The following is a 17,803-nucleotide window of genomic DNA, read 5'->3' as shown; positions in this document are numbered from 1 at the left end:
TTATAATGTCCATTGCTGCACCATTTTTCATCAGATTGAGACGTGTCTTTTTTCTAGACATCCACAGAAAGGTAAAGAAACAAACTACATTGTATTTTATGGAAATAACGTTCAGGTTTGTTCGACCCATGAGATATAATCACGAAAATAACGTTTTCACGTCAAACGGCAGAAGTTTGACAGGGGCTGGTGTGAGCTGGGTAGTGTAGTTTTATGAAATTCAAAAGCCCATCGCAAGCCCTGGGTCTCCTCTTTCATATGACTACAAACATGAAGGACGGCGTAATTTCCCTGCGTCAATATCCGCTGGTTTCCGATGCAATGCACAGAGAATTCTTTAAACTCATATTTAGCTAAGAACACTTAACACTTTGATCGCCGGGGTTAAATTCATAATTTACCATCCCTCGCCAGCCCTATTTAACATGGAGAAGTTCCCCTTCTTTGCAGGGCTATAACTTTTTAAATTTGATTGCTAAATTGACATTACTATGGCCCATTCAACGTCCTATATATATTGTTCAGGGTGTAGCAACGTTATACTTTTTCATTCACATATTCATACTAAAATACGGTCTAAAGTATAAGTATGTTTTTATCGTTTTCTGCAGCTTTCTCCAGAACTTGATTTATAGCCCTAAATGCATTATATTGATGATCAAATACAGTTTGGTAGGAATCTGTGCGAGATAAAAAATTTCAAATGGACGTACTTCTAGAAGTTACTACGTATGATCTGATGATGACCAGATGGGGGGGGGGCGTTTATAATTCCGTGGGCAACGTTATATCATTCATCTAGTGTGGGTGATATGATCATTAGAGCCGTTAGTATAGAAGACATTAAAAAATAACGCTGAAACTCACCGTAGCTTCCTCTCGCCGTTGGGAGATGAGCGTGGAACAGATTTTTTTTCTATTATGGGATGTCGAAATATCCGATCCATTTCCAGGTTGTATAATAGTATATACGTCCAAATCATGTTGTTTATCGAGTTATTGGTAACGGATCACTATCCGTTGTGATCAGCTCGAGTCCTGGGACTATTACAGAGTGATCGGACCCAATTGAAATGAGCACCAGCTTCCACTTCCTGTTTATGCCCTGGGCGATCCGCCGATCCGCCACCAGATGGCACTCTTGAACCGTTGTAGAGTTGAGAGGGGCTCACCAGTACATCTCATGTCTCCAGGGGAGAAATATGATTTCGATCACAGATTTTTGAAATATTGATATCAAAGACGCTGTCCAGCGTCATCGGCAGAATGAGCATGGCGGGGAAAGACGTGTTTCAGCGTCAACGGCGATTAAAGTGTTAAAATCATTGGTAAACAAATGTAGTGCTGAACATATACACATTGACTGCTGTTGTGATAGGGTTAGGGTCTTTACTCTTGGCTACATTTGAAAAAGAAACACAACATTAATTATGTTCTCTGCCAACGACGAAAGGGCCTACCTGGAAGAGGTAGAGAACCTGTCACAGTGGTGTCAGGAGAACTGCCTCTCCCTGAACGTCAGCAAAACAAAAGAGATGATTGTGGACTTCAGGAGGTCGGGGGTCAAGGACTACAGCCCCCTCAGCATCGACGGGGCACCAGTTGAGAGAGTGAACAGTTTCAAGTACCTCGGAGCCCACATATCCGAGGACTTGACATGGACCACACACATTGACAGTGTTGTGAAGAAGGCACGACAACGCCTCTACTTCCTCAGGCGCCTAAGGAAGTTCCAAGTCAGTCAGAAGATCCTTAGGAACTTCTACTCATGTACAATAGAGAGCATCCTGACCGGCAACATCACCTCCTGGTTTGGGAATAGCACTGCACAAGACCGTAGCAGACTACAAAGAGTGACACGTTCAGCCGAACGCACAATTAGAGGGGGGCTTCCCACCCTCCAGAACATTTACAACAAGCGGTGCAAGGGGAAGGCTAAGAGAATTATTAAGGACTCGAGCCACCCGAACAACTGCCTCTTTGAACTGCTGCCGTCAGGCAAGCGATACCGGAGTCTTATGGCGAGCACAGAAAGACTCAGAAGGAGCTTCTATCCCCAGGCCATCAGGCTGCTAAACGAACAATAATCGCTAAACGAACAATAATCACTATGCAACAACCATCAAATGCACACAGCACACACACCCACACGCACACACACACTCACTCAAACAAACAACACACTGCAGCACCCACTCTCCACACTTTAGATCACACAAACACACTTACACTTTATATTTATTGATAAAGGATTTGCACTACAACTCGTACACCTACTGTGAATTGTACCTAAACTGCACCTTGTCCATTTATGCCTTGCACTATATAGTATTGTATATTAGTACACTGCACAGTATTGTATATTGTATGGTAACTACGTCTACGAACATTGTACATATGTCTAAACTGAACACTGTGACCTCTTTTTTTTCTTCTAATTTTTACTATGTTTTTATTTCATACTTATCTTGTCATGCACAGTCTCTGGAGCGCAACAGTAAGAAGCATTTTGTACAAAAGTATTCTGTACTTCTGTATGACAACTATTAAAGAAACTTGAAACTTGAAACTTGAAACACTTTGATTGCCTAAAGGCGCTCCCATAGTCCAGCAGACTGTACACAGAGCAGACTCTTGAGCTTTGATCTCAGCGGACAGCAGACCCACAGGTGCGAAGCTCCGATTTTCTGAGGCGCGGACATACGCGCCGCTGACTTGGTGTCACACAAAACGCTGCTCGGCGTTTTGGTTGACATCGAACTGCATTTAATGTGACGCCGATCTGCATTTTACTCTGACCACTCGCTCGTGCCAAGAGAGATGTTTGAATGGCTTTTCAAGTGTGTAAAATTGCCAGTTTTATTTCGAAATATTGGAAACGGAGATAACATAGAATTTGAAATAAAACTGGTGCCTTTATTTCATGCAATGCGTGTTTGTCATTTCAGCACCACGCGCTGTCACCTCAAGCCTATATACCTGTTATTCAAGTGCGTAAAACTGCCCGTTTTATTATCGAAATATTGGAAACGGAGATAACATACTCTTTATTTTGACATCGGATGACGACGACATGACAGAAGTTGAACAGCGTGGGGACAATTGTGTAAACTGGCGCGTGACATGTAGGAAATTGGTCCGCTGAGATCTGCTCGACTATGAAAGCTCAAGAGTCCGCGCGGACCTCCGCGGAGTCTGCTGTGTAGTCTGCTGGACTATGGGAGTGCCTTTAGGCTAAATTCATGATATACCATCCGTTGCCAGCTCTATTTAACATGGAGAAGTTCCCCTTCTTTGCAGGGCTATAACTTTTTAAATTCTATTGCTAGATTGCCATTATTATGGCCCATTCAAGGTCCTATATGTATTGTTCATGGTGTAGCAACGTTAAACTTTTTCATTCACATATTCATACTAAAATATGATCTAAAGTATAAGTATGTTTTCATCTCTTTCTGCAGCCTTCTCCAGAACGTGATTTATAGCCCCAAATGCATTATATTGATGATGAAATACAGTTTGATAGGAATCTGTGCGAGATCAAAAATTTCAATTGGACGTACTTCTAGAAGTTTCTACGTATCATCTGATGATGACCGGATGGGCGGGGGATCGTTTAGAATTCCGTGGGCAGCGTTATACCATTCATCTAATGTGGGTCATATGTTCATCAGATCTGTTAGTATCGAACACGGAAATATTACACGCTAAAACTCACCCCAGTCTCCGCGGGCCGTTGGGCGATCAGTAGACAGTTTTCCATTATGGGATGTAAAAATACCCGGTCCATTTACAGGTTGTATAATAGTATATACGTCCAAATCATGTTGTTTATCGAGTTATTGGCAACGGATCGCTATGTATTGTGTCGAGATCGAGTCCCGGGACCTATAGCGAGTGCCCGGAAGTAATACGGGTGATCAGCACTTCATCCACATAACTTCCTGTTTGGCGCTTCTGCCGATCGGCCACCAGATGGCGCTCTTGAACCGCTAGAGGATTGAGAGGAGCTCAGAACTGTGTGTGAAGGCTGCGGATGGAAAATATGATTCCGATCACAGATTTTTGAAATATTGATATTAAAGACGAGTTACGGCGTCCTCGGCAACTTGAGCATGGCGGGGAAGGACGCCTTAACACGTTTTCGGCGCTTAAAGTGTTAATACGGACTGTATTGATCGATTTATGACGTGATATTAATCTCTGCCCAGTTAAGGGGTTAAAGGGGCACTTCACTGAAAGACAATGACAATTGTCTTTTTCCACATAATCTCACACATCCAAAAGCTCTAAAGTTTGACAGTTATTGGCCACCAATAATGTCAACGGGGACATTGAATCCTTGTATTGTGTTAATGACAACTCAATGAAATGGTAGCAGTCCCTATAAGACAAGGTATTGCAATTTTGTTTTTCAGTGAAGTGCCCCTTTAACAGCACTACAGGAAGAATAACTTAGCACAAATGAATGGAAGCATATGTTGGTCAAAAACACCTCTTCAGGAGTTTTAAGCTAGGCTAGCTGGTCCGTATACGCCTCCATTAATTTGTGCTAAGGTAAGCTACCTTGCAGCCAGATAGCTTTATACTGAATGCACAATGGACATTTGTATCCATCTTCTTGTCTGCTTCTGGAGAAAACGGTAAGTGCATTTCTCATAATTTCGGCGTGTTCTTTTAAGTGTGTTCTTATTTGTCAACTTGCCAAATAAGAGTTAATACTGAGGGCTAATTATAATATTAATCCACTATAAGACCTGCGTAAACACTCAAGACACACATACTTACAGGTGTGACGTTGTCATCGTCTTTGCATTCCGAGACTGAGTGACTTGACAGGCTTTTGTGAGGAGCGATTCTAAGAACAGTTCCAGGGCTCGTGCTGGTGTTACGAGTTAAAGACGTAAAAACTCAAACAGAAAGTACATTAACTTGTGTAGTCTAGTCCAGATTCTAGTTATCAAAGCTTTTTTCACATCAAGGACCCGCAGATTGATACACTACTAGGAATGCAGACCTCCATTTGATGACATCATGTCTCAGGGACCCCACTTTCACAAGATCAAAGACTAGAATTCCATCCAATTCCTATACTGTAGCCGGGTTAACCCTTTCACTACCACACTACCAAAATGGTTAACCCTCTCACTGCGACAATACGGAAGGGTAACCCTTACACTGCCACACGACAGCAGGTTAACCCTTTCACTACCACACTACAGAAGGTTAACCCTTTACTATCTAACCATCTGTAGTGTGATAGTAAAGAGTTAACCTTCTGTAGTGTGGTAGTGAAAGGGTCGACAGTGGATACAGTGAAGCCTATGATGACCAAGAATATGTGTTATTATACATTCTCACATTGGACCGACTTTTAGTTGATGAAGTAATAGTGAAATTAAACTGTTCCCCACAGACCCCCTGGGGGTCCTCGGACCTCACGTTGAGAACCGATGGTTTAGGAGATAACAGTGTCAAGACGGTGAAACGTATGATCCGAATAGTCCCTCTTGTACTCTCATTGGGCTAACTTCTAGTCAATGAAATGATAGCGAACTTAACCTATCCCCCCCATTTGGCTGGGGACCCCCTGGGAGTCCCTCAAGGACACCACTTGAGAACCACTGGCCTAGTCCACGCAAACATATAACTACCAACAGTTATTGGATGCACCGTTCAAATAGAAAACCCTCTCTCACACAGATGGGATTTGGTTGATTGTGTTATTGTCATCATCCAGCAACATCTGGCAAGATCATCAGTAAATAAATTAATAAATCCCAATGTGCAAAGCTGCCTCATTGGAGCTTGCAAACATGCTAGAAGTGAGGTAGGAAGGATACATATGATGACGGGCACTGCTGCAGCCACTTTCCCTATTTCTTCATCCGTCTGCATAATCTTCTTTATCCTTGCCTGAAATGAAAAAACGGTCACACTGTGAGAGCAAGTGTGCATGTAGTGTGTGTGTGTATGTGTGTAAGCAGTCGGTGAAGTGTGTGAGAGAGGGGGGGGGTAATTGGTCTGATCCAGCATGTCTGGATCCAGTATCTAGCTAAACAAGTCCCTGATGGGGTCAGCTCAGCTTGCATAGGAGTTGTGTGTGCAGTGTGCACCACGTTGTAATGAGGTCCAGCTCTCCTACCCTAGTCAATAATAGCCATGCATGAGATTTTCTGCAGATTTACTAATCGGCCTTAATAGTTTGTAAACCCATTTATACACAACGCCAACTATTTTATACAGGGCAGGCAGGCTAACTAATGTGGCATGTCATTTAGCACATCTTGCTAAAAACAACACGAATACTTAGCCAGCAAGACTATGTCACCCAGTGTTAGCCAGTCAGTCAGTAACGTTAGCTCATGTTTGTCAGCCAGACCCTTGTTGTTACTTCTCTAACGTCAATTAATTAGCCATCTTATCTGCCTGTCCGTTGTCACCAATTGTGTTCAATGTGAGGATATTGTATTACAGTGGATGGCATCTCTCTTTTGGGTCGTAATGATTCAACAACGTTAGCTAGCTCACGTATCTAAGTTAGCTCAACGTTAGCTCGCTAGCTAGGTAACCAGACGGTAGTAACAACTAGCCGGCTAGCTATGTTAGCATGCTAACGCGCTACATCACCTAGTTGGCTAGTCGTTGCACTAGTTCGGAGAGGTGTATTACTTACTGGAGGGAATCTGGCGTTGTATTTCTTCTTTTTGCTCGGCATTATTAACTAACTTTTGATTGGTAACTTAAAAATGATCTATAATATAATGTTAGTAAATCGCCGCAACAGCGCACACACCGGATAGCTCCCCGGCTAAGCTCGTTAGCACGTCGGCGGCGTCACTCGTCCCCCTGGCGGCCTGGCGGCGGCAGCTTGGTTCCGCACCGTCTCACGTTCCGCCTGCTCGTTGTGCGATCCACCGGCTTGATATTTCTTCTTTAGCTTTGGGCTAAAAAAACAACTTCAGCATGTCGCACACTCTTCTTCGTATTTAGGTAAACCCTGACTAATATTTACAACATATGACACGAATGTTCAATTCGTGAGTTTGGCCGACATTTTAAAAGCAAACTTCGCACGCCGCTCTCTTTGTGTGACACAGTTGTATAAACGGAGCTAGGCGTGTTAGCTCGCTAGTTAGCTAAGTTACAGCTGCGGTTACTATATTGCATAAACGTTATAGTTATGTATACCGCGGTAGGTGGGGACACCAAATTACAATTACATTTGTGAAATTAAATGAAATGTTAGATTAGCTAAAAATGTGCGCGAGTGAAGAAGCTAACGGTGGCTAAGCTAGCTACCTTAGCTACGCGACGTTAGCGGGCTAGCCAGCGAACATGGCTCACACTGGTTAGTGGACCAGTCAGCTGTCATATTACACATAGACTTAGGCTGTTTTCAATCATATTACACATAAACTTAGGCTGTTTTCAATCATATTACACATAAACTTAGGCTGTTTTCAATGGGCATTTCTTGTCCACTGAGCTGTGCAAGTCGTTAACTGTTTTTGATGGAGGTTTATATTGAGCAGGGTTGCCTAAACTTTTTGTTATGGAGGGCCAAAATGTATTGCCAAAAATGCAGTGATTTATGAATTATTTTGAAATAGTCTATATATATACACCTATATCTGGGATATTATTCCCATAGCTAATATATATATATAAATAATAATGAACTGAATCTCTTTCCAATCAACAGGAAAATCTCACATAAAGTCATAAAGCACCCTCATCCCAACAGCACCATGGAGGAGGACATCCCAAAGGAGATGGCAAGCCCGGCGGCCATCCCCACGGAGACCTTCCCAGCTGAGACCTACGCTGCAGAGGCCATGGCAGCCGACATGGACCCCTGGATTGTATTCGACTCGCGCAGAACCCCCCAGGCGGAGTTCGATAGCTGGCTGGAGAGCAACAGGCCATCGCAGGTGACCCGGTTAGGTGACGAGGAGGGCGGCAGAGGCCCGGTGGGCTGGATCGCTGTGCTGGGCCCCGACCACTGCCCCAGCACCGGAGACGTCACCGGCCTGCAGGAGAGCTGGGAGAGGCTGTTGGCCAGCGGCCGCGCCGTCAGCTTCCAGACGGTGAAGGAACTGGCCCTGAACCACGGAGTGCTCTCCGGGAAGTGGCTGATGCACATAGACCCTGGCTTCAAGCTGGACCACGCCTGGGAGTGTGTGGCCAGAGCGGCGCTGGACGGCAAGATCTCCCTGGTCAAAGTGACCCCCCATGACCCCAGGACAGACTCGCGGCAGGTGATCTGTGCCTACAACCAGAACTTCACGGACGAGAGCCAGGTCATGAGGCTGGACGCCGCCATCCGGTCCACAGGGGTCAAGTGCCAGCTCGCCTACAAGCCTGACGTATACACGCTCCTGGGGATCTATCGGAACAACCGCTGGAAGATCTGTCCGACGATATACGAGAGCAAGTTCGACCTGGAGTGTGTCCCCCGGCGCTCCCACATCATCAACAAAGTCACCAATCTAGAAGTCACATAGGCTCCCCTGCAAAAGCAGGAGGATGGGGTCAAGGAGACGCACTTAAAAGTAGGCACACGCTGCCAGCCCGAGTTGTTTGTAGTAGTAGTACTCACTGACGGACAAGATTCTCTTTGTCTGGGATTGAATGTTCAACTTCAACTTGTTCAAGTTCTTCCTCGTTGGCCGAGAAACTGGCTCATCATCATGAAGAGAGCATTTCACAATGTCTTATCATTAAAATGTTGTCAAAAAAAAAATCCTTTTTTATGATGTTCATCGGCGTCAGGATTTAAACTGTGATCCAGTTCTGTTAATAATGCATAATACACAAGACCTACCTGTTTGCCAGGGCTATACGTTCCTATGTGTTATACAGTCCTATGGTTTAATGTTAAGCAAATCCTTAATATTTACCAAGATGTTTGAATTATGTTTTGTAAAGGCATGTCATGATGAAGTGTTAATTTTTTCATAAAGTATTGCATACTTAATGACTACTTTTTTGCTTTTTATTCAACTGTTATAACAGAATTGCCAAATAAAAAAAAAAGCGTTTGAATTAAGTGTCTTCTATTTTGTTACTAAGATAAATGCCTTTGCAAACGCTTATCCTTATCATTAGGGCACAAGTATCTTGTGTTTTATTATAAATAAAAAGTAATCACTCGTTACACCAAATTGGTATACATTTAATTTGCTCATTTTATGCTTGTACAAAATATTTGCCTACATATTCATCCATTTTCAAGAAGGCAGCTTTGACCAGAATACCAGCAAGTAGGCCTATTGGTGTTAACAGTACTGTAAATGTAGGAACAGTGAGACAGACACATAATGACACTATGGAGATAATTACATTGACAATGACAAGATACAGTTGACAGAGTCAGTGACTGATGCATAAACATCCTTTACTTGCTATGCACTTGTATAGAATATACTAATGGTGCTCCTTTCCAGATCATTATGTACATACCTACATACTATTTGGTTATCGACAAGGCGATACTGAGGACATTTCTTGCTTGTGTATCACAACAAAGGCACATCCAAAAGACAATCTTGTGTGACTTCCGGTGGCAGTTTACCCAGATTACCTTTAACATTCTCAAAATGTCTGCTTCGGGTAATTATAATCGCTAATGAGGCAAATGGAAGACATCTCCACAAATAAAGTTTCCCAAGTTTGATTACATATTGGATAATGATTTGAGTGTCAAGAGAGTATTACTTACTTACTGAGAAATATTTACTCTATCATAAAAAAAAATACCAGATTTTGTTAGTATTGACCAGAGCTATTTATCAACCTGACAAACAAAAAATTGACAATATAAAAAAACATGTTTTGCTTTTCCCAGATTTCTACGAAGCACAATCTGAGGGCATATTGACATATACTGACATATTGAACAATATGTTATGATTATCTTTTGTTTTGGGCAGGCAGCATCATTTCCCTAATGAGAAATCCTACACTGTCAAGTTGACCGTGTTAGTGGTTGAGAAGGTCCTGAATATTAAGTGCAATTATCAATAAATTATCAGCAAAAGTGATACATATACAGGGGGACATTAACATCTGATCGTATTGGTTATGACGTTTATGGGGAAAACTGGCCAATAACACGCCCTATAAAGCCTACACTTTAACTCTGTCCACATCAAATATCATTATGCCATCATTCTTCTACGTTTCTTCGAGGTATTTCCTTGAGCAGGTTGAGGAATCTTGCCACATTATGTCTCTCTTTGAGCCAGCCCTTCATATTCACAACATTTCCTTATTTTAGAACTTCAAGGGGGAATCTGAGGGTTTCAGTGTCAAAGAAAAAACGGTAGAATAGCAGATACAAATGGTCTGCAAAACGGAGCTATAAATATGTCATTAAAAAAACATCACATAGGTGAACTTTTAGGTTGGATGTCCCATAACGGTCCCGGTTTGGATCCCGCTGTTGACATGAAAAATGGACATGAGACGATCCTCATCGGCGGACATCAACTCGTCCAGTTCATCCAATACGCCCTGTTGGCTGGAGGTGATGGGGGAATTGTCAATCATGCCCTCGCTTTGCAGCAAGTTGACAATGCTGTTGGGGTAGTTCATCCAGGTGCTTCCCGGGTTGCCGGCTGGGTCCGTAGTGCTCTGGGACACTGCAGCATTGTTCTGGGCAGCGGTCGAACAGCTAGGCCCCCCGGCTTGGTGGCCCGGGGTTTGAGCGTGTCCCAGCAGCTCCTCGAAGTCATCCATGATGAGGCTGTCCAGCGTTCCCGCCGCCTGCGCCTCCGAGAAGCTCGGGAACTCCGGGATGTCCTCGTCCCCCAGCGGAGCGTCCGCCCGGAACTGGGAGCTCTGGATGGCAAAGGAGGAACCGACCTGCGAGGAGGAGCCCAACGCGCTTCCGTGAGAGGCCGCTGTCTCCTGGGCGGCGGTCGAGGAGAAGCTGGGGAAGGAGAAGTCCTGGAGGTCTGACAGGTTGACGGTGGGGTAGTCCTGCGTGGAGGCGGCGGAGGCGCAGCGCCCTTGGGCCTGGTTGAAGCTCGACACCAGGGTGGCCTTGGGGTGGGAGTCCAGCGTGAGGGTCTCCAGGAACTTCCATGTCTGGCTGGTGGCGGTGGTGGAGACGGGGGAGGCCGCCTCTACTTTAGGCTGGACAGAGAACAGCTGGCCGTAAGCCGAGTAGGGAGGCTGGGTCTTCACTCTGATAGGAGGCACCATCGGGTTTGCTGGAGGCAGAAGACACAACCACTCAGTTCCACTTTCACAGCCTTGTTGAATACTATGATTAGTTTTTGTGTAGAATGTATAACCTACGACTAGTCTTTATGTAGAATGTATAACCTACGACTAGTCTTTATGTGGAATGTATAACCTACGACTAGTCTTTATGTAGAATGTATAACTTACGACTCGTCTTTATGTGGAATGTATAACCTACGACTAGTCTTTATGTAGAATGTATAACGTACGACTCGTCTTTATGTAGAATGTATAACCTAAAGTATGACTAGTCTTTAACTCATTCTGCGCCATTCACATATATATATACGTGTTTGCTCGCCAACCGCTGAATGCCAACCACGTATATATACGTTATTTGGTCCGTTTTCCTTTTTTTCGATTTTAATAATCTATGCAGTCTCACGGACCTCTATGTTACTGTTGAAAGCCATACTGAGACCCAGAGAGTGCAATACCGGCCAGATCCTGCTAGGTGGCAGTATTGCCCACCCTTTGAAAGCCTGTTCCAGACTGTGTGTCACAGCTAATGTCGTCCGGGCAGAGAATTTTGGCCCAGGCAAGTCTAGCGGTTCATCCGAGCACCAGGACACTTGATGCATGTGTTGGAATATTCTTTTTGGAATAACCCTGATCAAAGGTAAGGACTATCTGACTATCTATTCAATGCATATTGTACAAGGAATATACAGGGGATATCAAACGATATACAAATACAATTAAATATATATATATAAATAAATATACATATTCGGTTTAATCTGATCCTTCACAACAACGAGATTAGTCGGCTTAACTCGCCAAGGCCCGAGAAAAAACGAGAAAACTCTGCTTTTAATCGTTATTTCTTTTATTAGCGATATCCATAAATTTTTCATCCATCCAGCCTGACGTTATCATTGGGAATGGGTCTGAGCTCGTACTTTAGTAAACGTATTAAAAGTGTACTATTTTGAGGGCGCCCAAGTGGTGAACCATGTAACGCGCTGCGTCGCGGCACGGCCGACCCGGGTTCAATTCCCGGACCCGGCGTATTTGCCGAATGTCTTCCCTCCCACTCTGTCTCCCGTTCTTCCCCTCTCTCTCTCTCTACTGGACTGCCCAGTAGTAAAAAGCGATAAACGCTAAAAAATAAATCTTTAAAAGTGTACTATTTTGGTAAGCAAAAGTAACGGAAAATACATCAAAAATATATTTTAAATAGATTTAGCCACATCTTAAGTTCAACACACTTAAGTACAACTTAAGATTCATTTGAACACAACTTAAATCTGAATACATAAAACGTATACATTCAGAAAATATTATTAATGCTTTCTACTGAATGCGAGGTAACTATCTTCTTGTCTGACTCTGGAGTTAACTCGTGGCAAGTTGTTATTGTTTTATTCCATATTAATCACCGTATCAACGTCCCCGATCGACTCTGCAGATCTACCCGCATATGTTATTTCGGCAACATGCAATACCGGCCAGATCCTCTTAGGGGCGCCATCGCTCCACTGCAGTATCATTGAGGGCGAATGGGGAAAAAAAATGTTTACTGTCTATGGGCGTTTCATATGAGCCTGGATCCCAAGCGAACATCCTCCACCGTTGATCACGGTTTGAAGCGCAGATTTCAGCCTGGAATAATGGGATTTATGATCAGCCAATGGACATATCGATCTACCAGATGCCGATGAATAATGGGGAAATTCTGCCAGCGATCACATGGGCTGATGGTAGGACACTCTTCACCCAAATTACAGCCGGATCAGACATTGTTGTAAAACGCAAGCGATCGATCAGTGAATGTGGCTACTTGCCCGGACACTGTATTGCTAATCAATAATACTAATCGGCGTCCCCCGCCGCCCCCATTTCATCCATAGATGCTATGTAATAGTCCGGATGATAAGCAGTTTGTTTTATTTCATTCGTATATATACAACAGAAATGCCGTTCGATATAACGTTACTAGCCTTTAGCCCTATAAATAGCTTTCCAGAAAAAATATGAGATGAAAACTGTGATAAAGCTTATATTCACGGCGCTATAAAATGACAACCAACCGATGGATTTTCTTTTCTCTTTAAGCCATTATGAAGGCACGGTTTATGCACTCAAATGACAATGAGAATGGACAGATAGCAATACTATAAAGTATATATATAGCTATCCAAAAGTACATCGGTTTGTTTACAAAGCGTTGTCCTCCAGCCACATATTAGAAGGCGATGGCTGGTCGTCAAAGTGTTAAGTAGAATGTATAACTTATGACTAGTCTTTTTGTGGAATGTATATAACCTACGACTAGTCTTTATGTAGAATGTATAACCTAGGAAAGGTTCATGTTTACCATTTCCCCAACTATAGTTTCTCCCTCAACCATACAGGGAAATTAATTCCATGAAAGGTAAACAGAAGGGGAAAAGTTAACAGGTTGCACACCTATTGCTGGAGGCTTGGGTGTGACTGTTCTCCTGGCAGTGGTGATGAGTCTTCTCTCTGGTGGCATGGTCCCTGAGTATTGAAACAAGACTTGACATTATATTAAGAGCACACAAACTTAGCAAAACAGAATGTTTTTTTATTGCTTCATGGCAGAGCAGTATAGAACGTTCTAGACACCTACCACCAGGCAGCATAGTTCCCAGTTTCAGGTTCTGGAACATATCTCCTGTCCTCTTTCTCTTCTCCATCAGCCTGTACTCATCTGTATAAAAAAAACATAGACATCCCAAGTAAAAAAAAAAAAAAAAAAAAAGAGTATACTTTCATGGGAAATGTGTTTACCGTCTTCTCCAGAGTCAGACAAGAAGATAGTTACCTCGCATTCAGTAGAAAGCATTAATAATATTTTCTGAATGTATACGTTTTATGTATTCAGATTTAAGTTGTGTTCAAATGAATCTTAAGTTGTACTTAAGTGTGTTGAACTTAAGATGTGGCTAAATCTATTTAAAATATATTTTTGATGTATTTTCCGTTACTTTTGCTTACCAAAATAGTACACTTTTAAAGATTAATTTTTTAGCGTTTATCGCTTTTTACTACTGGGCAGTCCAGTAGAGAGAGAGAGAGGGGAAGAACGGGAGACAGAGTGGGGGGGAAGACATTCGGCAAATACGCCGGGTCCGGGAATTGAACCCGGGTCGGCCGTGCCGCGACGCAGCGCGTTACATGGTTCGCCACTTGGGCGCCCTCAAAATAGTACACTTTTAATACGTTTACTAAAGTACGAGCTCAGACCCATTCCCAATGATAACGTCAGGCTGGATGGATGAAAAATTTATGGATATCGCTAATAAAAGAAATAACGATTAAAAGCAGAGTTTTCTCGTTTTTTCTCGGGCCTTGGCGAGTTAAGCCGACTAATCTCGTTGTTGTGAAGGATCAGATTAAACCGAATATGTATATTTATTTATATATATATATTTAATTGTATTTGTATATCGTTTGATATCCCCTGTATATTCCTTGTACAATATGCATTGAATATCCCTTTAGTCTACTAAACAGCCCATAATAGTTTCATTCTACCATTGGACGAGAACCTGGCGCCAGGTTGCCATACCCCTAGGTCCAAGTTCAATCGTGCCGCCTAACATGTCGTGGCAAGCCCCGGTTCCGCGCAGGAATATGTCGGGCGAGATACGAGTGGTACTATTTGTTCATAGCGCATATATATATGGCGCAAGTAAAGTAGAACTTTCTTTTAGTCCAGTTCTTTACCCTCCAACAGAGTGACAGACGCAAAGCCTCCCCACGACGCACGTGTGGTGTAGTAAGGCCTACTTGGCCCAGAATAGGCATTGAGATATCGTGTAGATTAATAGTTGAATAGTCATAGTTTGGCACTATACCGTAGAGTTGGACGTATTCTATTAAGCTAATAATAGTCTATTTATGTATGGTGCATCGTTCGGTTAGAGTTCTAAAGTTATCAGTACCCCCATCGTTCCTGACGTTATCTGGACGCTTAACCAGGCTGAGCAGACCCCTAGTGGTGCTTGCATCCGAGGAGCTCCGGGCCAAGAGCGACTGGACCTGTATATTGGATTACTCTACCCGGACGACGGCGAGCCTTCCACGGCTTGGATTATGCTTTGGGTGCTTTGATTATTCCATGGATAAAGGCCAACACTGCGGAGTGTTGGAACTACCCCCCGGAGAGGACTCCAGGTGAGACGGCGCTCTACACCAGTGAGGTCGCCTCACGTCTCTCCGTTGTGGACCGGCAGCTACCGTCCACAGAGGGTCCAGCTGTATTCGTCTGCGGACCGAGGTTCTGTGGGCACCGTGTCCAAGACTTTGGATTCTCCCAAGACACCGTCGGCCAGATGGGATACCGCCAGCGGCTTCTCTAACCCCCCCCTCCTACTGTCTTACAACCAGCGGGACACCCCCCCCCCCCCCTTAGTGTATCCAGCTATAATCATTTAAGTACCATCGCTATCGTTTCCTAAATATTCCAGGTTGTATACTTACTCCCTGCGTAACCAGAGATTGGACATTCAATGTTGATTTACCTACGAATACTCATTTGCCATAAAAGTGCATATTTCATATTTCAAATCATAAATGTAATTAAGTGAACGTTGTATATACCTTTTGCTATATTAAACCTTCGATTTGGTACATTTGTGTGGATTCGTTTCATCAGGTGGGAAAGTGTTCATCATACTTATATCATGTACTGGATGGCCAGAAGTTAAAGTACAAGAGGTAGTGGTATTAAATATCATATCTAACAATACAGTCAGGGAATTGTACCCCTCAGTTACAATTGGTCCTTCGAGCCGGAGGGTAACTAGTGTAATATTAATATAGTGTTATTAATATCGAAATGGCCTATGATGAACACTCCACGAAACGATCCTCCTAACCTAGAACGCCCGCGGCGCAGACGACAGACACCTCAGTACTTAGAGGCTTACACTGTCAGTCAACTACCTAGCCTTCGACAAACGGTAAACGCGGTAAAAGTAGAAAGTAAAATTATGTCTGACCTTAACGACCAGGTTTCCCCGACCACAGAGGCCCTAGTAGGTCCTAATGTAACTGACCAAGCTCACGGTGGGGACCAGGAGGGAATTGACATGCCTTTACCCCCCGCCACTACCCAAGAAGTAGTCCCCGACCAGCCCCGGGAGGAAGACAACCCCACAGAGAGAGAACTCTGCACGGAAGAAGAGGAGGAGAGCGCCGAGGAAATAGAGCTCCAGGACTCCCCAACGAGTACCCCCAGGAGCGGCTCACGCAGGAGCGGCTCACCTCCACAACCGCCTTCCCCCAGCGAAGCGGAGAGGATACTACAACAGGCGTTCCTCGTCAGCCTGACAGCCTCTACCGAACGCGATCGACTCCAAGCGCAGGCGCTTAGCGAGCGCGAACATTTTACTATTGAAAGAGAACGCCTCCAAGCGCAGCAACGGAGCGAAGAAGAGCGCACACGCCTGGAGATGAGACGCCTCCAGACAGAAGAGAATATGGCAAGAGACCGGGCCGACGCCCAGCGCGCCGCTGCCGGCGCCCAAAGAGACGCAGAGCGCGACAGACTACAAGCGCAACTAATAGAGCAGCTGATCAAAAGGACAACACCCTCTCCCTCCGCCAGGGGTTCAAGGAACTCGTCGAGACAACAGTCAAGGGCAGCGTCTCCTCAACGAGCAAGCGACCCTGAACTTGACCAACAGACCGAGCCTATACCCCCCGCAGACCCCCTTCACAGACCGGTCCAAGCGAGACCCAGCTACAAGGAAGGAGCGGCATACACTGCGGAGAAGCTAAATAAACGATTACAGGATCTGGAAGATCTGATAGAGGAAGAAGAGGGAGAGGAGGAGAACCAAGCCCGACGACAGCACAGTACTCCACCGGACCAGGAGGTCCCATACAGTCCAGGCTATACCCCCGCGGCGCTGCGCTACAGACCCCCGACTCTATTCACGGGTGAACACGACGCACGACCAGCCCCGAGGAATAGCACCTGGACCAGCGGGCCATGGTACCCTGCCAGTACCAGCCCACAGCGAGGCGCAAGAGGGGACTCGCCCAGGAGGTCTCTCCCCCAACGCTCGCCGATGTATCAGCCATCCACGGCGTCATACAATGCCACACCGTCATTCCCAGACTTCGCCTATGAGAGTCGAGCACAGTACACGGAGCTCCGGATGTGCTTAGAAACAATGATGGTGGATGTCGCTGATGAACGCCACAAGTATGCAATATTACTGAAGCACCTGAAGGTACCGCGAGCGCACAATATAGCGCTAGCCTATGCTACCTCTTCGACCCCATACACAGCGGCCCTTGCAGCGCTGGATCAGAGATATGGACGTATATGGGATTACGTAATCCAAGAGATAAGGCATATTGATCGCCTACCCCCAGCCACAGACAATCGCTCACTAGACGACCTGTCAATCAAAGTGCAGTCCCTGGTAGGGATGCTGGGAGCGCAACGGGAGAAGGGCATGCATGAGCTATACGCCAACTCTAACGTCGAGAGGATTTTGGAGAAGCTGCCATCCGCAAGACAGGAGCGCTTCAGGCGGCAGAGAGATTACCGGGATCCCAACGGCCC

At 44.7% G+C, this 17,803-nt stretch overlaps 3 protein-coding genes across 4 annotated transcripts in view; 1 reads left to right on the top strand and 2 right to left on the bottom strand.

Moving 5' to 3' along the window:
* drap1 (DR1-associated protein 1 (negative cofactor 2 alpha)) overlaps positions 1–6,830 on the bottom strand; it is a 28,159-nt gene extending 21,329 nt beyond the window's left edge. For both annotated transcript variants that reach the window (XM_084314827.1, XM_084314828.1), the window contains exons 1-3: positions 6,677–6,830; positions 5,844–5,916; positions 4,789–4,882 (exon numbers count right to left, since the gene is read on the bottom strand). In XM_084314827.1, coding sequence (XP_084170953.1) covers positions 4,789–4,882; positions 5,844–5,916; positions 6,677–6,718 — 209 coding nt within the window. In that variant the 5' untranslated portion in view covers positions 6,719–6,830. The remainder of the gene's footprint in view (positions 1–4,788; positions 4,883–5,843; positions 5,917–6,676) is intronic.
* Positions 6,831–6,878: 48 nt separating this feature from the next.
* cUnh11orf68 (chromosome Un C11orf68 homolog) lies at positions 6,879–9,042 on the top strand. Its single transcript, XM_084325281.1, has 2 exons — positions 6,879–6,993; positions 7,706–9,042. The coding sequence occupies exon 2, from the start codon at positions 7,752–7,754 to the stop codon at positions 8,505–8,507; it is 756 nt and encodes a 251-aa protein (XP_084181407.1). The 5' UTR covers positions 6,879–6,993; positions 7,706–7,751; the 3' UTR covers positions 8,508–9,042.
* A 106-nt stretch (positions 9,043–9,148) lies between these two features.
* The window catches only part of rela (v-rel avian reticuloendotheliosis viral oncogene homolog A), a 50,786-nt gene continuing 42,131 nt past the window's right edge, over positions 9,149–17,803 (bottom strand). Inside the window, exons 9-11 of the mRNA XM_084325264.1 lie at positions 13,850–13,930; positions 13,666–13,737; positions 9,149–11,219 (exon numbers count right to left, since the gene is read on the bottom strand). Coding sequence (XP_084181390.1) covers positions 10,405–11,219; positions 13,666–13,737; positions 13,850–13,930 — 968 coding nt within the window. The 3' untranslated portion in view covers positions 9,149–10,404. The remainder of the gene's footprint in view (positions 11,220–13,665; positions 13,738–13,849; positions 13,931–17,803) is intronic.

This window comes from Notolepis coatsorum (genome assembly GCF_963971535.1).
Source record: "Notolepis coatsorum genome assembly, chromosome: 1".
Classification (NCBI taxonomy): domain Eukaryota; kingdom Metazoa; phylum Chordata; class Actinopteri; order Aulopiformes; family Paralepididae; genus Notolepis; species Notolepis coatsorum.
The sequence above is the reverse complement of the archived record's forward strand: the minus strand, read 5'-3'. Positions and strand labels throughout refer to the sequence as shown.

Bases quoted from the DNA above. Each gene is read 5' to 3' on its own strand.
- cUnh11orf68 (XM_084325281.1), top strand. From the start codon at position 7,752: ATGGAGGAGGACATCCCAAAGGAGATGGCAAGCCCGGCGGCCATCCCC.